This window comes from Sparus aurata, chromosome 23, assembly GCF_900880675.1.
Source record: "Sparus aurata chromosome 23, fSpaAur1.1, whole genome shotgun sequence".
Taxonomy (NCBI): Eukaryota; Metazoa; Chordata; class Actinopteri; order Spariformes; family Sparidae; genus Sparus; species Sparus aurata.
Window position 1 is genome coordinate 8,381,750 of NC_044209.1, and position 24,781 is coordinate 8,406,530.

Genomic DNA, 24,781 nt, shown 5'->3' on the forward strand with positions numbered 1-24,781 from the left:
CAAATTTGTATTCACAACAGCAGGTTCCTAAAATACATTTTCTTTGAAAATTTCTAATCAGGCTCTATTCTAGCTGCATAAATAGGCCCTGTCTGCACCTTTACTCCGTGTTTTACCTCTCTGTCATCATCAGTATACAAAGCTTTACTATTTTCTACCTGCAGCCTCAGCTGCTGAATGAAGCTTTTCCACTCCTGCCTCCCCCAGAGGTTACAGAACAACAGCGAGAGGGAGACAAGCACACTGTCTGTTTACTAAATAACCCTGGGAGGATATGCTGTTGGTTACACAAGTGCTGTTAAATATTTTAAGATGTTATGCATGTTGCCATGAATGCATGTGTACTGTAGATCAGCAGGTGTTTATCTATATGTCTGTAAATGAGTGTCTCTCACCTTTTTTTGTATCTCATCCAAAACAAAGTGAAGTGACAGCTCACTCTGGAGCTCTAGAAGCAACTGAACCAGCACTGACACATAAACACACACAAATACATGCATGTACACAGTCAAACAAAAAACACGGAGAAGCATTCACTATAAACATATCACAATCTAGGAAGGTATTTATAATATTGAAAAAAGCGATAACATAATAGCAGTTCAAGGTATTTATTAATTCAATATAGAGTAACCGTAACCCTAACCCTCAACCTAACCCTAGTAATCCAGAGCGTTATCTTTTTATCAAATAGTTCTTTGTTTCTTGTTTAACTATAAGATTGTGCCTTATAATGTTCGCCATGTGATAAACTTGGATTATGTGATTTGACTTAGGGATTCTTCTGATGTCATAATATGCTACCTACAACCTATATTGCTTACTACAATAAAGTCTGATGTCATCAACGTAAGGATAATATGCAGGTATATGACAAAGCTTAAACCAAAGGGACCTGTAAGGTTAAGCTTAGTTGATGCTATAAAGGTTCTAGAAGATTTTTGGCCATCTTTCTCCTCATTTGTATCCCATACACACACCACAGACACACAAACGCAGACTCAGACACAGAGACACACACACACACACACACACACACACACACACACACACACAAAGATATGATGACTGCATTATTTATATGGCTCAAATGAGTTTCAAAATGTGTTCATCACACTTTCTCTGTGCAAAGAGCAAAAGCAGTGTCAAATTTTAAGCACTCTACTAACTATTACAGCAAAGTGTTCCCTAAAGCATTTTAAGACAGCTACCATAAAATCATTCTGTCATTTGCGCTTAGCAAAACATATTTTGCATTTTGAAAGACTTTGCTACGGTGACACAAAACCGGCTGTGCTAAAAATTGCTAGTTCGCCGTGAGTCCAAAATTCAGACAAGACAAATCTGCATATGGCAGCCTCAGGTGATCACTAAATAAAAAGAGAAATGCTACTGCACTATGCAGCAGGAAAAGAATACCAACACGTAAAAATAATAGATCAAAAGTATTAAATATAGAAACTGGTATGTGATGTAATGTATGATCACCTTAGTAACCAGCAGTGACCATGATCACACAATGTCTGTTTCTGTGTACCTTTGACTAAAAGAGTGACTCATAGCCAGTATGTGTGTGTGTTAGTCTGAGTGTGAGTTCACTCTCACACTGCTGTCATTATTATAACTGTACATAAAGTCTGTGTCTGTTTGTGTGAGAGTAATGTGAGTGGGGTGTTTGAATGTGTACAAATACATGTGTTTTTGTGTGTGTATGGGCTTGTGTGTACACATAAACACACACAATCACACACATATTATCCAAATCACAAAGAGCCTTCTCCTCACCTTGTTCAACCTTTTCCAGAGTGTCCGGGTCCTCCACAGTGTGAAGCATCCCTAGGGTCAGAACAATAATGACAGGCTAGGTTTAAAAAGCATACCAGTAAAAGCATAGAATATATGAAATGGTGATTTATGTTGTTGAGCGGTGACGTTTTACTGATTATACTGTCAAGTTTGTGGCCTTAAAATAAGTCGCAATACACATTACATATCTCAATATTTTGTGACCATCTTAAAAACACTCTATAAATGCTAGGACTGGGAGATAAAATCAAAAATCACAATATCCTTGTCCAAATATCTTACTATCAATATTGCAACAATACTGTAAGGATGACTATTGGTACTTTGACAATGATATCATGTCATGAAATGAGTTTTGCAAGAAATAACATAATTTCTTTTCTACTACCCTACAAGCATATATTAAAGGACAATGTTTAGTGGGGGAGATGATATATTCTGTATTGGATTATGCTGTCACTGGCACATGGTGAAACTCAGTTCAGCATATCATCCCACAAGCACTGTAATTGCTCTTTTAATGTCCTGTCATACCGGTCAGAGCTTTTACCAGTGAACACTTTGCCACATATCCTCTCATTGCACTAATTTGATTAGAGCTCAAATGGCATAGGCCTAATACTTCATGCTGCAATAACCTTGTGAAATTAATACAGTGTAGAGGAAGTGTCAGTAATATCCTCTGATGATGTGATGCCATAAAAACACACACTGTGGTATGATTATAGCAGTGGTAGAGTATAAGAATTGTATATACTAATTCACACATGCTTTTGACCTGCCATCCTCATAACATCTCCTATAGAAGACTTAAGTATTTAATTATAGTGAGGATAATGTGCCGGTCCCAGCAGTAAAGTATTACCACAATACAGGGCTAATAATGCTACTCTCTCTGTATAAAGCATGACCTCACAGGGTCACTGACTTCATCAGGGGGTTCTCGTAATATTGACAGCTTTTTACATATCAGAGGTAGATGGATGGGTGCTGTGCAAATATATCGCTCACTCACAGATTCTCATTTATCGTTGTATGTTCTTGTCTAAATGTTTTAGGCCTTTTAGGATTTTTTTTCATGGAGAAGTAGTCCGACTTGGCTTTAGACAAGGTATAAAACGCCACATAAGACAAGAAAGAAACAAGAAAAAACAAGTCTAGCTACTTTCTCAGATTATGTTTCCTGCAAATCAACTTTTAAGGCTGATTCTTGTATCTTTTAGTGGAAGTGTCAAAAGACGATATTTGGTGCTAATGTTCTATGACTCTTTGGTATCTCTTTTTCACAGAAATAGTGAGTATTGCCCCTGAAATTGATTTTGACGGGATGTAAACACATCTGAAATAATATCTAACATATAACCCATCTTAATAATTTTACAGCGTTAATAAGTAGTGTGTAGTTCGTAAGTGTAGTTAATAATTAAACTATGCAATGGTACTTCCAAATTAAATTCATCCTAGCTGTCTTGAAAAATGAACATCATTTATATCAACAAGACCGAATGTAATACTTTATGAAGCCCCACATATACACACAGCCCAGTTCTTCAGCAAATAAATGTATTGGTTTAAACCTCGCACAGATGGTAAGTGTGTACCTAGATTATGCCTATAATCAGAGAGAAAAGTAGCAAACAGCGGGTTAACTCTATTATCTATATGAATTAATTTTCGGTTTTAATATGACTATATGATGCTGAATATTGCAAATATTTCTGTAATTTACAGCTCAGGTGGTGTGATAAGATGTACCAGCAGCAATGCGACTGCAGCACTAGTACAACTGTGAAGTGACCAGTGGGAATTAGTTTTAAGGAGGAGGAAGGTCATAGAAGCACACTCAAGCCAGATGCAAGCAAGATGTGCGTGTGTGTGTGTGTGCTTGCTGGTGCAAAGGTCAATATCAAAAGAGGGATATGTGTGCTGGTCAGTCACACTTATTGTTGTTGTGTTATAAATGAAAGTGACCTTACAATAAAACTTATCAGCCTACAGAACCTAACATGACTACTTGGGCCACCAGAGAGAAAACTGGTGAGAGGTGAAAGTACAGTGCTTCCTAGTAATTCTAGCTAGTCCTTCCTTAACATCTCACACCATGTCCACAGACCACTGTTTCTCACCTAGTAGAGCTGCTGTAAAACGCAGAGAGACTCTGTGGTCCTGCCGGAGCAATTCTCTCAGGGCCCCTGGAGAGCACTTCAGCACCCGACTGATACCAGACAAGGCAAAAGACTTCCTCACTGACTGTACAGAGACAAAGGGAGGAGGGGAGATTGGGGAAGGTACATCAAGGCCTGTGCATCAAGGGAAATAAGTAGGATAACTTGTTTTCTATAAATATTGTCTGGTCAAACCCAAAAATACCTAAGACTGGCAAGAAATTGCTGGCGATTATACACACACACACACACACACACACAACATACTCCATTCAACAATATTGTGAAGTTGAATGGATTATTTTGATGAGGGTAAAGCTTCATATTCAAGAAGATCCAACAGCAACTTTATCATGTATTCCTCACCGCAATATCGTCACTCTCAATCATTTCAATGGCGCAGGCCACACAGAGCAGCAGGCCGCCGCCCTCCGCAGGCCCCAGGCGGCCGCTCCATTTGGGGTCATGTCTAAAATGAATGTTGTCATAAACGATATCTCCGGTTGACATTATAGTCTCTTCACCTGTAGGGAATGAAAAAAAACAATAGCGGCAATGGCTTATCAAGTCATTCTGCAAGTCAGGCAGGTGAATAAATACGTTTACTATTGTTAGCTATCTTTTATTACAAAGCTTTACCGTTATGCTAGCTTATTAGCAACTTTAACCTCAAACAAAAGTAAATTGCAGTCTGTTTTCCTTTTGAAAGTTTCTTTTTCCAAGCATACCTTCGTGTTGACAACGCTATCACGTCAACACGCTCTTTCAATCGACTAAACAAACCATTGCATCAAAAAAATGAAGCACACGAAAATGTGATTACAGTCGTCTGTTAGCCAGACGCTGGAGTGCGCAATTTGTTAAGTACTCGTTTTGAAAATCAAAACTTTATTCAACAATAAAGTAGAAACAAAATCCAAAAACAGTGTAACAGCAAATAACACACTGCTAATAGCATATTAACATCATGTTAAAAAGTAATCGAAATAATATCTGATATTTGCAAATAATGTATGTACTAAGAATGGTTTTAATGTAACGTCTGTGCAATGCACACAGCAGCCAGTTTGACATGAATTAGTAGGTACCCACAGGTGTTACAAATTACATTAATCAAGGCTTGCAAATGTCTTGAAATGTATTTCTAAGGATCTTTTTATGTCGTGCCTGTACTTATGTGGTTTGTAACCAGTTGTAAACTCATCATTAGTAGTAGTAATTTCAATCGTGAAGTGTAGTGACCAACAAATACCACTACTAAAAACATGAGGCTTCAAATCACACCAAATATATACATTTTATGTATGATTTTAAAATAATTTTCTTGGACCCTGTGTGGAGAACAATGGCTAGATGGCAAAAGTTAGGTTCCTTTCTAATTCATATCTTACAAATATAAACACAAAAGCCCTCCAAAAGCCCCTTTTCTTTACGAGAAAAATGTTTATTATACCATTTCTTACCATATATGTTAATGCCCTTCAGAGACAATGAAGATGCTGCGATGGTAGTTGAATTGGATCAATGGGGGGTCTTTGAAGAGATTAGGTTGTATGATCATTTCCCTGTGATAATGAGTTACATAAGATTTGTTTTTACTTAAATGCTAATGTTTAAGAGATCAGAAGTGCCACGCCAGCATGTATACATGCCAAGAGTGTAAAAACTGACTTAAGCTGAAAATGTTAGATCAAGGAATACCCTTCATCAGACTAAACATTAATCTCATATGCAAATTATTAGGCATACCATTCAAACACACACCAATGTGGGTAGTTTCTTTTTACATATGCCAACAAGCAGTTTTAGCCTACTGGACAGTAACACGTCTGATAGAATTGCTGCTTGTACGACTATTATTTCATCTTCCCTGTTTCTCCAGAGAATGGACAAGTGAAGCGTTTTAGCTGCTTACACGGTTATTAAATCCTTCACAGACTTACATGCATTGCATAACAAACACAAACACATCTAGCCATCTACTAAGTGTCTCAATCTGAAAAGTCCATGTGGAAACAAGCACTACATGATAATACTATTGTTAAGCCTATAGCTTACACTAATCATACTATAAATACCTTCTTATCAAATCATTGGTAAAACATTAATTTCTAAAAAGATCATGCTGTTTGCGTTGAAACTCTCAAACCCACACCACAGATCGGTGTGTGTGTGTGATGTTCTAGTCTTATGAATCCCATCAAGTCACTTCTCATGATAAATTATCTCGTTATCGAGGGGAAACAACAGTAGTTATCTCATGAAGATGGCATAAATAACTCATGATCTCAAATAAACAAATACAGTTAAACTCAGCATCATGGAAAGAGGGAGGAAATAATTTGTTTGGCCCATGGCTGTTTAGGGCTTCGTTACATATGTGAACTCTTGTGGACAAAGCCTAATTTCCTGGCAATAAGGAATTGCTAATAAAAAGTTAGAGCAGAGCTTGCGAAATAAAAGGGAGACCAGTGTTTCACTGGTGCATGGAGCTTACTTATTAAAACTTCTCATGTAAACACAATATTTGCCTTACCATCACATTCACACTTTTCAAGGGTTTGTTGTTCCACTGTTACTCATAACTGTTATGCTATGAAACATCTGAGTTTATCAAGTCTGTAAAGTTCAAGTGTAGGCAATATCTTATTTTTAAGCAAAAGGCATGCATGATTATTTTCAAAAACATGTATCAGCTTCAGTTTATTCTCCAAGGAATGTCATTGCTGAATAATATGCAGCAAGTGTTTGATAGGATGCATGAGTTTGTTTTGCAGTACCATTTAGCTGTGAAGGCCACAATTTGGTTATCGCCATGACAACAAAAGCCTCTCGGCAATTGAGCAACTATCTGATGATGGGAGTGTGGGGGCGAGTATCAGCCACTACTAACGTGTCAATTTATAATCTCTCTCTACTTCTCCCTAAACAGAGTTCACTGCACATCAAGTGTAGCTCATCTACTCTGCCTGAGTGTGTGTGTGTGTGTGTGCAGTGTGTGCATCAGGCTAATCTCTCATAGCTTCTCAGTGAGCAGTATGTGTTGCCTTTGACAAATCCGCTGTGCTCCAGCACACAAATTGGAGGCAAAGTGTACTGTGTTTGGACCGTGTGTGCAGGAAGTGGTCAAAGCCTTGCTGACTGAAAAGAGTAGCAGTCCTCTGACAAGAAAGGTGCAAAGTGTTTGTTTTCCCAAGTCTCCATTTGTGCCTCGGCAGGGGCTAAATCCAACAGCCTTGGAGGTTTACTGGCCCCCGAGAGAGAGAGAGAAAGCGACAAAGAAAGAGACAGAGAACCCCTCTCACTGGTCACATGGGAGCCAATGCATATCTGTCTACTTTATTTGAAAGGTATTTCACAGAGACTATTCTTCAAGGTGTCCACTACAGTACTGAGACAAATTGATTCAGCTTCTGTCCAAGCATATGTATAGACTTGACATGCAAACATTTTTCACATCATTGCTGGGCCAGTGCATCTCTCTTTTGGCTTGATATATCTTGAACCACTTCCTGTGTATAACACCCCACACACACATGCAAAGAGCAGTCTGTGGTGTGAGACAATCACACAGCAATAGATTCAAATATATGTTGTGCTGATTTTGTTCCACCACCCAGTTACACACAGCAGTCATCACTGGGGGCGTTGAGCTACCCTAAATATAGATTTATATACCTTTTTCCAGTCTCCAGCCCACACTGTCTCAACCCTCTGCATATATTATAACACACAGTTTTGAATGACGACATGTTCATCTCAAGTAGAAGGAAGAGCATTTTAAGGAATGGTGACTAATACAGTTTGCCTACAAATATATGGCGCGCCTCTGTACATATCATCTACACAACTTTGCAGGACTACGTTGTCTGCGTGATAGTATCAAGCTGCTTCAATGTTCAGAAGCAACAGAGGGTCCAGAAGAGACAGTAAATAGTAACATTTCAAAAAGACATATACATTTTTGCTATGAAATTCTTCATGACCCAAATTACCATACTGACTGTTACTCATTTATAGAAGACAAAAGTTGTTTTCAGTTTTTGAGTCACATCGGTTCAGAGAAACTGAGAAGAAGTCAGAAGAGGGCGGAACAAGGAAGACGCCCGCGACGCGCGTGTGTGGAAGCGGCAGTCGCTCAGTCGGGTGTAACGTTCAGGTGCACCTCACCCTCTCAGAGGTGAAAACTCCTCAAGTCGCCATTATGGATTATGTATGACAGATAGCTTTATAAATATATATTTATTTATATATATATGTAAAACAATACAACATGTGGAGGCAGCGATGTAGCGTTGGAGAAAAGTGTCGACCTGGTAAGTCATAAAAACTCTTCACTAAGTATTAGATAATGTTCATACCGAGGAAAGTTTTTTAACCTGCTGATCGCGTTATAATCCACTCGGTATAAAAAAGTATTTCGGACGTGTGATAGGTTGTCTACAGTTTTTTTGACGTTGTGTCTCGTAGATTGTATCTATATGGCATTACTGTACTGAAGATTGCCTTTGGATTACAATTATTCTATCTAAAAAAAAGAAAGATCTAAATTACAATTGATTTAGTTGCTTCTTGACGTGGAAATACTACTTAGTAATCGAGCTGTTTGGGTTAGTTTGGATGTAGTCTGTCATTGATTTACATTCTGAAAAAAGTCATTGTGCTTCACTGCTGATGCTGAAGTATCATAATCTCCATAGTTTTTACATTAAAAACCGTTAAAACATAGTGGTTAGGTTTTTTTTTTTTAATGTTTATGTGAAATATGTTTTGCCTCTTGCAATTTTACCCCCAAATAATCAAATGTATTTAAGACGCAAAACCGCAGTAGGGCAAAATTTATGATACCGTCTGATAAGCCTTAAAAGTGATGCCTTTGTGGTTTGTTTACATAAATGAATACTGCATTACTTCCTGTGGGATTGGAAATATTAGTCATCGGATGTTTCCATGCACAGCTGAACTTTATGAGCCTCGGCATTCACAGACTTGACTAAAGCAGCAAGCCTATTTGCAAATAAGCAGCATACTCGATTCTCAGCATGTGGGGCCACAGTGCTTAGATAAGAAACCAACATCACCACAGGCTGACGTTACACATGCAACAATACAACCACAAAGAACCTATAGTGTAGGTCTGTTCATGGGTCAGTACAGTTTCTTTTTAAGTATCTGACATGGCCCTGCTCTCAAAACTATTACAAAGCTATTCCACTAAAGTTTGCAACACAAGCACTGCTTGCATACTCTTTTTTCTTCCCCTACCATGTGTTTTGTCTTGACTTTGTGCTGCCTCAAAGAAAGCAAAACTAATCTGCCTCAACTGTTCCATCAGCACTTTCCACAACAGATGTAAGACATAATAAACAAACAGGCGAAAACTATACCAATAACAATGATGGGTATTACCCCCATACCCCTACACTATCCCTGCATCCCAACATATAGACAGTGCAGGTAGTTAACAAGCCACAATGTGAGGTTGCAGGAACAATGTTAACCTGTGACAGTGATGTGGCGTCACTGTGGCCAGAGCTCTCATATTGTGTCCTCAGCTGGCACCAACAGCATGGGAGTATTCACTTTCACACAAGGACAGTGGACTACACAGCACACCATGACTGGACTTGATAAAAAAAAAGCTGAAATTTGAGGCTGTCCTTTAGATGGGAATTGGTGATGACTGGAGAGAGAGAGAAATGATAGAGTTTAAGTCGCCCCCCTTTTCCAAAGATGCATTTCAGATCTGAATGCTCGCGGTGTGACCGAAGCAATGTGAAAGTCACTCCAGACGGTGGAAAGAGGGGAGAGAAAAGGGAATGAGAACAAAGGCAGAGACAAATGTAACAGAGGTCCTGCTGACTGAAAAGGAAGGGGGGAAAAGCTACACCAGACTACATTTTGTTCCAAGTGTTGAAAAGAACAATTGTAAGACAGATTTTTTGGGCGCAATAATGACTGATTGTAACGCTGAAAAGGCAATGGAATTGATAATGAACCATCATTACTGTAGTGGTGATGATGGATTTTTATCTCCAAGCTGATGATACGAGGAGATTCATATTTATTATAAGGAGAGAATTTTGGCTCCACTGAATGGGATTGCTTTTCTTTAGTTAATTAGATTGATGGGTCTGACGCTGTGTGCGCTGAGACTCCATTCAGACCGAATAAACCCCACGTCACATAATAACGGGTAAAAGGAGAACAAAAGAGGGAATAGTAAGAGGCACAACAATGAAATGCTTCTAGGCCTTTTTTCATCTACACTGTACAGCCGTTGTAACTTTTATCCATTTATCCACCCACACAGCAGCACCGCACAACTCAGCCTAGACAAACCCTTTAAGTTGGCAGAAAATTGCCTTTACTGTGGAATAATCTGTGTGAGCCTGACTGTTGATTTTGTTTCCCCTCCCTCTTTTTATTCCTATACACTCCTCCAGGTTTCTAATCACTTGCACCTTTTCTCTCTCTTCTTTTTTCTGTTCAAACGTCACTTTTCTCATCTGGTCATGTTCCCTGTCCGTGGCGCCTAGGTTGGGGGGTTCTAATCTTTCTTTCCATGAACTGACCTAGTCTGTCACACCACGTACTATTTTCTTCATTCTCTTCTGCTATCCTCCGTCTTCCCTTTTCCACTCCTGTCATGTCTGTATCCATGAGGAACCCGCCCCAGCGTCGGCGATCTCTGGGTCCTGTCTCACCCAAACGCATCTACAGAAACCTGTCCGTCAGACTGAGAGGTGGAGAGTCATCTGTTGGCGGTGATACGAACACACCCAGACACCTCGCCAAGTCTGCAGACACTGTAAGATATTTTGGCGTGATTCTGAACAGAAGTTTGTGTTTCTTGGTTACTTCTTTTTTAGATTAGGAGATCTTATTTTGACATGCTGACACTATATGTGCCACTGTGAATTCATTATCTCAGGTGAGACTGCTGCTCTGATTTGTGATTTCATTTATGTACCCTGGTGCGTCCATTGCCTCTCCTCTCCCTCGCTTTAAACCTTTCTTGTTCTTTCACTGTCCCCCACCCACTCAACCCCCTTTTGGTTCTGCACCCTGTTCCCTGCTCTCCATTAGTACAAGACCCTGTGGGAGGCTGTGGAACATGAAGACACTTTGGCCGTGCAAAGCCTGCTGTCCAGAGACTACACCAATTATGGAGGGGGAGGAGGAGGAGGAGGAGGAGGAAGCATGTGGGAGAGAGGAGAGAAGAAAGAAAAGGACTGGGAGAGAGAGAGGGAGATGGGGGTGAACAGGGTCAGCGATCAGGGACTGGTCCCGTTGGACGTTGCCGCCCTTACCCATAATTCTCCTCTGCTCCATGTGTTGACAAAGGCGGGGGCCAGACATAATCCTGTTTGTAAGTTTGCATTCTTTAAAATATCACATTATAATAAGATTTCTGTTAGGAGCAGATGGTTTTAAAATGCTTCAAGGTCAAATGTATTCATCATTATACAACACAAGATTGTATAAGTGCCCCTAAAGACACAAATATTTAATGGAAGAATAAATAAATAAATAAATAAGTCAGAAAAATCAACTTCAATGCAAATCATTTTCAGAATCCATCCTCTCTCTTGCTCTCTCCATCTTACTCAGTGTGCCGACCAGCAGAGTGGACACTTAAGCTGGATGCTTTGGTGGCACTGGCGGGCAAACGGGTGGAGGAGAGGAAGAAGGAGTTGTATAAGAAGGCGGGGGCAGGGCCACAGGCCCAGGCTGATGTCCACAGACACATCCGCCTTTGGAGCCTCAGGCTGCAACTGTACTGCCGGATGAGAGAGAACTTCCAAAACACAGGTCAGTGGTTGGGTCAGTTTGTGGCATTTCTCGAAATCCATCTTGGGACACAAATCACAGGCCTGTTTTCTTTTATTCCTGACTTTGTAGAAATTGTGATATTTTTTTCCTGTCCCCTTCTAAATCAATCTAAACAAGGCAGAAGTACTTTTTGTCCAACTCTCCTCTACGAAGCCCCTCCATCACTGCTGGCAAGACCACAGTGATCAGGTATTCAGCCCAACTTCTTGCTTAAGTTTTACTGATTTGCTGTCTGGACTCCTAGCTGGCCTCTTGATAGTCTCCCTCCAGCCCTTACACCTCATCCAAAATTCAGCAGACTTGTCATGAACCTTCCCAAAATGTCTCTTGCTTTACAAGCTGTCCATTGGCTCACAGTGGCTGCTTGTATCGAATTAAAAACTTTGGTGCTTGGGTGTGTAAAATGAACCACCAGAATACCTCCATAGGCGTTGGTGCAGCCTGTGTTCTGCAATTTCGGGCCTCTTAGCTTTGTTTTCCCTGCACATTTCCCTGTACATCGGTTCAAACTGTATTTTGTTTTAAATTATGTGATGATTTCCCCTCTATAATTTCTTTAATTGCTCCTTATTAATGTCTCTCTTAAGCTCTCACTTTCATTTCTCTTTTAAGCACCTCCAGGTTTCTTCTCTTTTATGATCACAGTGTTATTTAAGGGCAATAAGGCCCTGGCTCTTATTCCCAGTACGTTGAAAAGAGTGTCAGCTAAATGCTTCTAATATAAAATAGATTTGTGTATTTGTCTGAGGTTTATGACTTATTCTTTGTAGTCCAGATCATGGCTTAGGTCACAATTCCATTTGATCACAATGCAGAAGTCCATATTTATAGCGATAGTTCTTTATGTATGCGGCGTCTTGTACCATCAGAACAGAAGTATTGCTCATTGTGATCACTGGTGTGTCCAAATGTTTCACCCAGAGCTCCCTGGGCCTCCCAGTAATGTGTCCATACTGGTGACCAGCATATCCTCTCTGTTCGTGGCAATCAAAGAGCCAGAAGGTCACAACATGGGTCTCATCACCCGCTATAGAGGTAGGTGGTGAATACGACTGTATTATATTTTATAGATGTAAAGACAGATAGATAGATAGATAGATAGATAGATAGATAGATAGATAGATAGATAGATAGAATAATATAATCAAGGTCTCACGCATTATATATTGTGGTGATTTTATTTATGGATGTAGTTAAGCTTCTCTATTTTTGCTGCTTAGTCCAGCAGCTACATACATGTCCTACTTTGTAGCCAAGGGTAGATTAAGCACAGGTACAGAGAGTTCCCCGAACTGTAAACACTTAAATCCGTAGTTCTGCCCTATGGGGGCTTTGAGTAAAGCCAGAGAATAATCTGTCAGTGAGATTGTTTTCTGTTCACAGTGGAATGGAGCACCTCAGCCAGCTTCAAACGCATCCTTGGCTCTGCCCAAGTTACAGAGACCAAGAATCCATCCCATAGTATTAAGGGGCTCACAGCAGTAAGTCATGCAGTACCTACTCTACTAGTGGACTAATATCTGATTTGGATTTCTGATTCTGATATCACTACTGCAAACAAACACATCGATGCGCACGTAAGCACACATCCAATACACATATTCATCCTCATGCCAAAGTTTCTTCCTTTGAGAGAACTCTTTCTCCCCATTTCTTTGCCCTAGAATTGATGATTCAGATTGTTACTGCATGGTGATAATTTGGTGGTCTGGTGCTTCTCCAAATACAGGGAGTGCATTACTTTGTAAGAGTGAGCGCCTTCAATGTGAAAGGATGGGGCCCGCCTCAGTGCTCCACTCCAGCCAGCGTTGCTCCCTCCAGTGAGTATACTGAACTGCAAATTTGATGACTGTTGACTTAGTTCTCCATTCTTTTTCTCTCTGTGCCTGAGTGATGAAATCACTTGGCTGACATCAACCTTGATGTCAAAGAAGTGGAGTCCACTCAAGCCTGGTAGATTAATTAATTATTAAAAACTTTTAAGTTAAAGTCACTGTGTGCACTGAGTTTGAATTTAGCTCACTAGTTGCTACAATTTCCACTTTATGTTGAGCAATGACTGCAAAAATTGCCACACAGTCTCTCTGCAATGGAGAACATGTTGCAGGGTCAGTTGGGTAACACAATGTAAGTTGTAAATCAATATTAATCTAACTTAAAAGGAGACATAGTTTCAGTCGCTCAGAATGAATCAGCAGTGAAACTTTCAGAGCACACAGATGGTCTCTCAGTCGCCCTCACCTCCTAATCAGAGACAGGGGAGAAGCAGCACTCAGGACTCGCCAGTAAATGAGTTCTTGATGTCTTGAATGATTTCCCTTAATTGCATAAAAATGAGAGTGATGATTTGTTTCTCTTTTTCTTCCTTTGCAGGTTGGAGAGAGTGCACTGGTGTGAAGTCACAGTTCAGAAATCATGAAGCCCTTGTGAAGAAACTCCTGGAAGATGCCAGAGAACCACATTACAGAGGATTCTGCATAGGTAACACTGACTCGATACGTCACACTTATGTCCTTTATAGATACAGATTTACTATTGAATGCACTGAAGCAAAGTCGGAATTTTCTTCCGTTAATTTATATTAACATCTATTCACCTATTCCTTCACTTTTAAACCCTGGAAATCATTGTACCTTTGGCGGTTACTTCATGTTCCAAAAAAATAATAACAGAAAATAATCTTGCATAAAGCCTCCTTTCAGAATCACAACATTGTGTTCTTTGTTTTTTTCAACCCCAACCAATTTCTAATCTGAATTGCTTTTATATTTCAAGGCGTACAATAGTGTTGACCTTTTTTCCGTGTACCTCTGAAGTGTCAGACAAGAAAACAAACAATGAGAATATAGAACATAATTTTTAATGATTTTCTTCGAAAGGACCTGTTAAGATCACTCTACAGGCAACATGTACTGCATGTGTCGGCTCTTTTTTACTACCAATCCAACTATCCTGTGCGTGCACAGTGAATATATTTTGGCAGCAGAGTGATTCCCATCCTGGCTGATCCTCCTCTCCTCCGTTCTACAGAGAGCTCGAAGCCCCAGAGTCCCAGCAAGCGTCTGTCTGTGTCTCGAGGCATCAAACAACTGTTCCAGTCCGCCACCAAGTTTGTTCGTCTCCTACAGAGGTAGCGCTCCATCTGTCTTACCCATCCCACTGTGCCTTGAGGGTACAGGGAGTAACAGATTAAATGCGATGCGATTACACCATTGCAGGCTACAAGTCCAAACTTGTTTCTGTTACAGTTATTGAAAAAGAACAGTAGTCGCATTAAAGCTGCTGAAGCCTCAAGATCAGTGAGGAGGTCTTTTGAAAGGGATTAAGTTTGAAATCATCGAATTGTGGAGAGTGGCATGTGGCTGATCAAGGCTTCTTGCTGCCCCAGGTGTTCAGTGGACCACACTGAATACATTAGCTAACAGGGTATAAATGGATTGCTAGGCTACTAGATACGAAAGGGTGTAAAACCACAGCATTGCCTCAGAGAGTGGTTGAACACTGCAAAGATGGAAGGAAAATGCTTTTTGAATGTTGACACAAACATCAACTGCATGTCTTGCTGTAAGTGTATCTATGTAATGCCAGTTGACAACAAAAGTCATCAATTACAGCAGGTCTAGAATCTTAAGTTTAAAGAGACCTATCATCCCCCTACAAGCAAGCACTTGGCAACAGTGTGCGAGAAAAGCACGAGAGTTTGAACCAACAGTTATGTATTATGTACAGCTGACCGTTATAACAGCACGCTCAGAAAATATATGTATTTTAAAATATATTGTATGTTGTCCTATAATTTTGGTGTGTGAAATTAATTTCCTTGGTTTTTAGGAAGGATGTTTTGTGAGTTGCAGAAATTCTATGATTCCTCTTAGATGATAACGCATCTTAAAGTTTTAGCATTTTCGTGTTAGGATTGACTTGGCTTAAAAGAAAGTAGTCTGACAAAGACCAGTTATACAATTTTTTCCATTGTTCAATTTAGTTGTAGGCTAGAATCAAAGTATCTTATAATCTTTTTTTTTTTTTTTTTTTTTAATCATAATTTGATCTTAAAAGCATGATTTTGTTTTGCATTTCTGCACATATTTATATATTGCCTTGTATTTTTCATTGTCTTTTATTGTTGTTGTTGTTGTTGTGCCTTTTTCACCACTGACTAATTTGTACATCTTTCTGGTTGTTTTTAAACATGCCACATAAATAACATATATCATATAAGATATGTATTATAAAAAAAATGTATTTGATTTCTATTCTCTCTTTGTTTGGTCTTTCTCATGTGGACATTATTAGGGGTGTGTACTTGGCTACTGTGTTCTACCACAAGGAAAACATCCTGGTGACTGCTGAAGATCAAATCCCACTGGTAGAGATCCAGTGCTGCTCCACCTCCATCACCCAGGACTTTCTTTGGTTTGCCAAGGTGAAACACCTGCATTCATCATTACACATATATGCTGTTGGTAACTTATCCATATGAAACAGCCAAAACATGTGAAGCCAGGTAGCTGTTTCCTAAATACACACAAATCCTCCAATGTTATTTATTGATGCTATACTTTGAAATTATTCAGACCACTGAACTTTCCGTATGAAATTCTGTTTAAAAAGTTAATGTTTATTGTTATTTTTTTCCCTCTTCAGTTGTCCTGTGCATGGCAACAAGTGCCCTGGCTTCAGCAGGCCCTTTCCTCGGCTCATTCGTCACCCTCCTCCCTCCTTCAGAACAGGCACAACATTTTAAGAGCTGTTTCCCAGCTGCAGGTAGGAAGTTAAGCAGCTTACCCCACATGATAAGAACCAGCAAAATGGGTTAATTACTATTTTAATTACCTCCTACTCTTCCTACCCTTCTTACTGGTGCCACGCTTCCCTATCTCATGCAACAAACCTGCATCCCCAGAACCTGTGTTTCACTGCATTAATCCCTAATATCCTTATATTTATTCATCCTCATGTTTCTCTTTTAATTCGCCACCCTTCTCTGCCTTCAGTCTTCCCTCGGAACAGTGGACCTGGGCCAGGTGTACTATGAGCCTCTGAAAGACCGCCAGGGCAATGTCTTACTAGTGACTCTAAAGGAGTTCCCAAACCCTCCCAGGTGAGACGGAATCTTTTGTTCTTTTCTGTTCATTCCTGGCAGATATTTTTTTCTTCCCCCACCCAACAAAGACCTCACAGCCTCAAAGAAGGCTTCAACCCTGTTTTCTCTTTGAAGAACATTTTCCAACTCACCGCTCTACTTCTGCTACTCACAATCTTCCTCAGCAGAAGGAAGATACGAGCCCTGTTCAGGCATTAGGCAGGTCTTGCTTAGCACATGTCCAGACTGTATATTGATTGTTGGTGTAATACTGGCTGTGTTATACTATATATATTTATAAACCAAACCGAGTATTTCATTGGTTGTTCCATGTGGTTGCATTTCATTTCCACCGCTTCAAGCCCTCCTGACCCTCCGCTTCACTGGATGCCCCTCGCCCGCCTGGAAAAGAACCGCAGCAGAACTCCTCTGCTGCCGGAACCCACTGCCATGGACATGCTGTATGAGCAGCTCAAGGTGAACCTGGGTTTGTGTTTGTGTGAAAGACAGATGCATAGAAACAGTACGTGAGCAGTAGCTACGTGCAACAGAATACAGTGCTTAATGATTGAGTGTATTGACTTTCCCGAATTGATTTATTGGGCTTTGTTTTTCTCCTCCGTGCTACTCAAAAAACCCTGAAAACACAGTGGGATTAATTTAGCAAGCCTAAACCTAATTATCTAACTTTTCTTTTTAAATTTCCAGATGAAAGGCTGCTAAACATCCCTTCCTATAATATCTTAAAACCCCCAACATTATTTCTCCCTGCTCTCCAGGAGAAACTTTCCTTCCACAGACACAGCATTCAGTGGGCACAGCCGGGTCTGTACGTGGGCATCCTGAAACTGTGCAGCTCAGTGGAACAGATCAGGGTCCTGGTGCCACAGAGACTGCCCAACCTGCTGTGCCACACACGGGTCCGACACAATGCCCATGTTTCTAGGTAACACCGTTTGAACATGTGACATACTGATCCATATTGTAGCTCAACAACAAATCATACATGCATTTTCCAAAGCATACCAAGCCCCACTTCCTGCTTTCTTTCTTACAAAGACCCAAATTCTTTTTGAAGGATATTTCAAACGCAGTAGTTCTTGGCATTACAAGGGGGATGCTATTTGGCAGCCAACCATTAACTCTTGAATGTTGGACCACAAGTCTTCACCAACAAGCTGCCCCTTCTTGCAATTCGAATCTGCCAAAAAAACACCAAATATTCCTTGCATGCACATGAAGTATACACACTTGTTAGTTAATGGGCCACAACATGCAACAAAGCTGCTCACACGGAGGGTTTTTGTACCTTTGCTGTCTCTACTTCTTTGTCACAATGTTGTGTTAACTGCATTGTCGTTGTGACAGGGAGGAGTGGGCGTGGCTTCAGAGTCATGTTTACACCACAACCAATGGCAGTGTTCAGAACCTGTTGAGTGGCGAGGACGAGAGCTTGATGGAGAGCAGCGGCCTGGTGGAGTTCATCAGGTCTCTGCGGCTTGCAGTCACGCATCTCTTGACAAAGCTCAACATCCCCCTCTACAGGGTAAAACTGGTTTAAGTCACCTAGAACGTCACCTTTTGTGCTATTATTGTTAAGAAAAGACAAGACATGGTGAAGTTCAATTGAACATAAAGCCTCTAACAGAGCATCGTAACATTGGGTCATATTTTGTATCTGTGACAGGCTTATCAGTACGGTGTGTACACCCGTGAGCTGGTGCAGTTCGGAGACAAGCTGTCCATGTTGCTGCTGCTGCCTCCCAGTGAGGACTTCAGCTCCAGCTACTGGCCTCTGGTGGGGACCAAGGAGCCCGGGCTCACCATGCCCCTGCAGATCTTTGAGCTGGGTAAGTGTAGGTCTTCACTCGCACATACATCCATGCATACGGGATCGCTGTCATGATACTACTACCGTGTCTTTTCAAACAGCACTGAGAGAGCAGGGCCACAAAAAGAGGAGCTAGGCAATGCCTCAAGCAAGTGAAACAAAATAATAAGTTATTCACACTGTTACATGTTCATCAAACTTGGACTTCTGTGGACCTGGAGGTTAAGATAAAATACCTGACAGGGTAACCATCTCTTAACAAGAACAACATTGTGCTCTGGAGCCCTTTTAAGTTAAAGTTAACAGTGCATCCTAGAAATCCCTAATACATATTTCTCCTCATACCTGCCATGCTATTTGTCCACATGTTTTGATGTGAGCTGTGAGTTTTGGGGATAACATTTTAAAAAATCTCTTTCCAAAAACCACAAAATAATCCAAAGACTTTGTCGTGCGCTGTTTCAGGGAGGAACTATTTTCTTTCTACCATATAACACCTGACAGCCTTGGCACCGAGGCTCGTGACAGCACAGGATGTAAACATTAATGGCTTCCTCCTCGTCCGAGCTGTAAAGTTAGCTAGCTCAGTGGTGGTAGGTGAGCTAGCAGCTAGCTATGAACTAATATAGTTGAATTAATTTGCTCCCTTCCTCATTCTGCATGATAACACAGTTGATTGATGGGTGTTGTTTGTTTGAAAGAAATTAGTTCCAACATGAAACTGCTCACAACAACGTCTGTAAATTAAATGACATTATCTTGAGTAACTAGTTTGTGATTTCTAGAAAGAACTTCAAATGTATTTTTTTGGTGCTTTATGCACTGCTAGTCGAATGCTATCTAGGTCCATTATATTTGAGAGAAGGCAAACATCTCCAAACTGGGGTGACCTGTCCCTTTAAGAAAAACGATAGCGTCACATAAAAACAAAGTGTCAACAAATTAATTTCATATAGCATACACCTCATTAACATCAATGAATGTGTTGGATCTTCAAAGGAACTAAAGGAAAGATTTATAAATACTTCCCAACAAAACCAATTAAATGCATTTCAACCCGAACCAATTCGGTTTAAATGCACGCAAAGCTGCAGTATCTGATCTTTTGGTCTTTTGAAGACAAGTCACTTTTATTGTTTTTTTTTTCTCATTTCTCATTAGTCCTTTGATCCTCCTTTTCATCTACACTTTAGGATTTGTTCTGACTCTAATTCTCTCGCTAAAGGTGTGATAAAGTGCACTAATGAGTTCCCAGGCTCTGTCTCTCAGCTTTGATGCAGTGATTGCTTTTTTACTTTCACTTCTATCTTACCATTAGTTCACTTCTGGACGTTTGAAAGGGACTTCCTGGCCGAGTACTGCCAGGGCTGGGTGAGGCTGGAGCTGGACACTCATCTGGCCCAGCAGGCTCTGCGGGAGGCGCTGGACACCAAGGAGGTTCAGGAGGCCCGAGAGCGTCTCAACCACATCACTGAGCTTTCTCATGTAAGATCATGAGAGCAGAAACATAAGAAGGCTGAATAGTTAAAGACGAGCTGGTGAAACATACCTTTTATCCATCTCTCCTTCTGTAATTAATATGGGTTTGATAACGAAAATGAATAAGAAATAAAGGCCGTCACTTGGATTCATCCATCAGTGTATATGATTAAACGTGATTTAGGTTGAACTAATCCCACCGTTTCCTTGTTGCCATTTATTTTCCTGTTCCCTCAGCGTCTGGATGTGGTGTGGAGGGACGCCCGCTGGATTATGGACTGTCTGCAGTGTGTTCGGTCCAAGCAGTGGGTGGGGGCCGTACCTCTAGGCCTGGTGATGGGAGGAGACCCGCCGGCGCGTCCTGATGGCGAGGAGGAGGAGGAGAGTCTGACTGCCAGGCTGACGTGGCCGCATCGGATACAAGCACAGAGACAAGCCATCGCAGGTGGGTGAGGGTGTAAATAAGCATGGAACAAACTATATTTTAGTACTGATTTCGGGAATGAGGCCACCAAGTTAATGGAGTTAGTTAACATCATAGTTAAATGATAAATGCAGTATGTGTGTTCAACCATATTGCAGGTTTATATTGCAAAACTATAACAACACAACACTTGGTATTAAACACAAGGGGATATCGTATTCTATGTATGAAACAATGCATTATTAATGCAGTATACACTTGCCCATTTGAGATCACACTGTTGTTAGAGTTCTCAGTATGCCCCTCGCTCAAGGTGAACCTGGGTTTGTGTTTGTGCGAAAGAGAGACGCATAGAAAACAGTACGTGAGCAGCAGCTACGTGCTACAGAATGCAGTGAATAATGTTTGAGTGTATTGACTTTCCTCAATTGATTATTGGGCTTTGTTTTTCTCCTCTGTGCTACTCAAATAACCCTGAAAACACAGTGGAATTAATTTAGCAAGCCTAAACCTAATTATCTTACTTTTCTTTGTAATGAGACGCTCCAAATTAAAGGCGTCTCTCTCAACATCACTTCCTATAAATATCTGAAAACCCCCAACATCGCTCCTCTCTGCTCTTCAGCTCTCTTTCCTTCCACAGACACGGCACTCAGTGGGCACAATCACAATCTTGAGATGGGATCACACTAGCTGTGACACCTGATCACCCGATCCATGAGTACTCAGTTCTCCCCTCGCTCGGGTCACACTCATATACGAACATGCCCTTCATTTGATCTCAACTACAAACCTGTAACGTTTAGTGATTGTGTCTTATATGGTTGTCAATCGCTGTGACAAAATCTGTCAGCAGGCAGGTAGGAGAGACAGATAGACAGACAGATAAGTTGAAAATAGTAACAGCTATGCCTGAGTGGGAGGGAATGATTGGAACTGTTTGACAGTGAGCCGCAGCTTAAAACAAATATGGGCCAGGGCATTAAGTGGGGGACCAATGGCCCCTTTCCTACTCCCTTGCTCCCTATTACCAGTGCTCTTGTCCAGACCACTTCCATTTTCAAACTCAGCCAGATATTGATCTAAACTACACATCTGTGAAGTTTCATGACTGCATCTTGCACAGTTGGGATGCCATGACGCTGACAAAAAACTGTCCACACCAACAGAGAGGCATATATACACTTGGCGAAGTATTAAAACCACTTCTGTGTTAGTTCCCGCTATATAAGATATCTTCAGGGCAACATTTTGCCAAGATGACATGCGCCATACACACACACACACTCACAAAGTGACAACATTACCAGCTGACATTGTCATGGGTGCTACCTTAAAACAACAGTGCTTTGAATAAAATGCTAACATCAGTGTGCTAACATGCATTCATTTACAATTACTACAAAGCTAACATGTTGATGTTTGGCAGCTATGATCTTTACCATCTTCATAACCCTTGTTGAGCCTGTTAATTGCAACACTGAATTACGGTGACTTGCAGCAGCTTGAATGCTTTTTTTTTTAAATTGGTAAATTGGCAGGAGATGTACCACAAAGTCATTCAGATATCAGCATATGTTATTTTTACTGTAACTACAGCAACATTGGAGCTCAAGAAGTTGGAAAAGGAAGAGAAAAAAAGAGAGATAATAACACAAAACCACACACCATAAGAGAAAGCAAAAGAAAGGAAATAGGAAGATAGGAAAAAAGGAAAAAGGTTATAGAAATACTCAATGATTTCCATAAATAGAGAAAGCATCAGAATGTTGTTTTGTCCAAGATTAGAAAAAAAATTAAAATTATTCAACCAGACTGAAAATGAGGGTTGAAGATTTAAATGCTCTTTTTCCGTCTTCCCTCTCAGACTCTCCAGTCAGCGGGACGCCACCAAATGTCGTCACCGCCGAGGTCTCATCTCCAGCGGGGATCATGGATGTCCCTGCAGTGGTGGAAGCGGGCGAGCTGGTGTTGACGGAGGGCGTTGCAAAGGGAGGATACCCTGTAGACATCGCCGCCCAGTCGACCATAGACTTGACCAGCATTGGCCAGCCAGAATCAGGATGTCCAAGCGCTTTAATCGAACCTGGACTAGAACCTGCTGCTGACGCACAGCTGGAAATGAGCTACGCAGCTCTGGACACACAGGAGTCGTACAGCGAGGAGCAGGACTTCCCTTCCATTACCGAGGTGATCCGGCCAATGGAGATGGCAGAGTTGGTGCACATCTTGCCCACACTGAGTCTTATTGAGGAGGAGACCCCCAGCAGCCTGTCCACATCATCAGTAATGGAAATGCTGGAGAGCTTTGGACTAGGGATTAGTGAAAACAGCACCTTCTTCGACTTGGAGAATTCAAACTTAACCAACGGAGCCGGCTGTCTGTCACAGCCCAGCCAGAGCTATGCCAGCAGCAGCAGCAGCAGCATCAGCAGCATGAGAGAGACGCACTGTGAGAACACTGTTTTACAAGGACAGGACATGTCTGCCTGTCACGCCTTAGTGAGCGCCACAGGTGGTGACGGGCCTGTTTTGAGCCGGGAGTTTCCTCCAGAGGCTCAGCAGGTTCCCAGCAAGGGGGCGTGCTTTCTGGTGAGAAACCAGGTGGAGTGGGACAGACCCTCTAACAGTTCATCCTGATATTGACTCAGTTTTCATCCCACTTCAAACTTTTACCAATTAAGCAGTAGGTTTATAAGCAGGACTCTGACTTTTCCCTCGACCCCTGACTGTCCATCAGTGTCCGACTGTCCCGTTAATAATAACAACTGTTTTGGAAGGGAGATTCAAGTGACATCCAGTTCTAGCTTTATCTAACACATCCTTACAGCTGATGTTATAATGGCTGTGGGCAATGAAAAAAAAAAAAATAGACACCATAACTACACTGTTTTATGTCGTTTGCACATTTCTGGGCCTGCAGTTTATCTTTTCTAAGGTTCGGTCCATTAGAGTTTCACATGTGAAAAACCTGAGCTACAGTTGTAGATTTTACGACTTAAATGTCCATCACTCACTACAGCCTGGAGCAACATTACTGCTTGTTGGAGGTGGCAAACAAACTTTTAAATGCACACAGTTCAATAAAATGGAAATGTTCATTTACGGTTGAAAAGCTGATATACCGTATGTGCAGTTGAGTACTTGTGTAGTATTTGTGGTTTACCTTTGTGCCCCTTTGGCATTCCTAAACAAAACTGAAGCAAGATTTATATTCCAGCTGATAATACATTTACTGCTGTCCTTCTGCGAGTTCTGGTAATGAGAGAAGAAACCCGCTTTGGACATGAAATGATGTCAAAATGTGTGTGCTGTAAGAAAACCAGACTCAAGATGTCAGTCCACAGTTTGTTCTTCAGTTATTTTCACTCAAAATTGCCAATTCAAAGGCAGGTTTTCAAAAGATATGCTCTATCTCAATTCTTTGCCTGGATCTACATTTCTTGGTTGCACACAGCACCTAACATTTTCTCCGGCTGTTAATGCGTTCAAATACACACACTCATGTCAGTTAGCTTTAGCTTCGGAGGAGCGTTGGCCTTGCATTCTTGCATCTGCATATACTTGTCTTTACCTCCTCCTGTACAGCATCCAGTCAACCAGAGATCGAGCTACAGCCAAGGAAACATGTTGACATGGTAAATGTCTAAAATGACCATGTCAAAATCTGCTATAGTTTATAGAGAATATAATGGAGTAGCTTTTCCTTGCAGCTCAGTGCCTTCCAGTTACATCATGCATTTCTATAGTTCATATCATAAGAGAGGTATTATCTTTGGTATTATATGTGGTCAAATAAATAATTATGTGGGTCAAGTTATAACATTTTAAAAATCATGAACATGTGGATAACCATATTATGAATTAAACTGTTCGGTAAGATGAAACTGCCCAAACGAATGTTATTATAAATCCCATTAAATACTGCCTGAGGCTATCACATCTTGCTTTATAATTCTGTGTTTCATTTTCGAGGTGGTTTGTATTGGTGCTACATGGTGAACTCTAACAGGTGTCTTCACATAATTAGATCTGTTCTCAGGACTTGACAGACATCCGCGCACTCTCCAGGTGCACTTGTTGAGGACAACCTGCGCATTTTAATCGAGCCCGGGTCTAATGCTCATAAAGAAAAGAATTCTGATGAATATGGC

The 24,781-nt window shown here is 40.9% G+C and overlaps 2 protein-coding genes across 4 annotated transcripts in view; one reads left to right on the forward strand and one right to left on the reverse strand.

Annotated features, from left to right (window-relative positions):
- mei1 (meiotic double-stranded break formation protein 1) overlaps nt 1-4,833 on the reverse strand; it is a 53,979-nt gene extending 49,146 nt beyond the window's left edge. For 2 of the 3 annotated variants that reach the window (XM_030406717.1, XM_030406715.1), the window contains exons 1-5: nt 4,700-4,820; nt 4,338-4,504; nt 3,933-4,056; nt 1,786-1,836; nt 396-469 (exon numbers count right to left, since the gene is read on the reverse strand). In XM_030406717.1, the coding sequence (XP_030262577.1) occupies nt 396-469; nt 1,786-1,836; nt 3,933-4,056; nt 4,338-4,481 (393 nt within the window). In that variant the 5' untranslated portion in view covers nt 4,482-4,504; nt 4,700-4,820. Of the gene's footprint in view, nt 1-395; nt 470-1,785; nt 1,837-3,932; nt 4,057-4,337; nt 4,505-4,699 lie in introns of all 3 variants that reach the window. The other variant, XM_030406716.1, reaches the window with a different exon arrangement.
- A 3,296-nt stretch (nt 4,834-8,129) lies between these two features.
- Nucleotides 8,130-24,569, forward strand: LOC115574810 (ankyrin repeat and fibronectin type-III domain-containing protein 1). Its single transcript, XM_030406429.1, has 19 exons — nt 8,130-8,287; nt 10,418-10,782; nt 11,061-11,343; nt 11,586-11,786; nt 12,729-12,842; nt 13,191-13,288; nt 13,537-13,627; nt 14,181-14,288; nt 14,838-14,937; nt 16,104-16,233; nt 16,455-16,574; nt 16,805-16,911; nt 17,256-17,370; nt 17,673-17,839; nt 18,262-18,439; nt 18,581-18,743; nt 20,043-20,209; nt 20,441-20,648; nt 22,495-24,569. Exons 2-19 carry the CDS (start codon nt 10,621-10,623, stop codon nt 23,265-23,267), a joined length of 3,285 nt encoding a protein of 1,094 aa, XP_030262289.1. The 5' UTR covers nt 8,130-8,287; nt 10,418-10,620; the 3' UTR covers nt 23,268-24,569.
- Nucleotides 24,570-24,781: the final 212 nt, after the last annotated feature.

Bases quoted from the DNA above. Each gene is read 5' to 3' on its own strand.
- LOC115574810 (XM_030406429.1), top strand. From the start codon at position 10,621: ATGTCTGTATCCATGAGGAACCCGCCCCAGCGTCGGCGATCTCTGGGT. The intron at 11,344-11,585 runs GTAAGTTTGCAT...CATCTTACTCAG, and splicing joins GGCCAGACATAATCCTGTTT to TGTGCCGACCAGCAGAGTGG. The intron at 20,649-22,494 runs GTGGGTGAGGGT...CTTCCCTCTCAG, and splicing joins ACAGAGACAAGCCATCGCAG to ACTCTCCAGTCAGCGGGACG.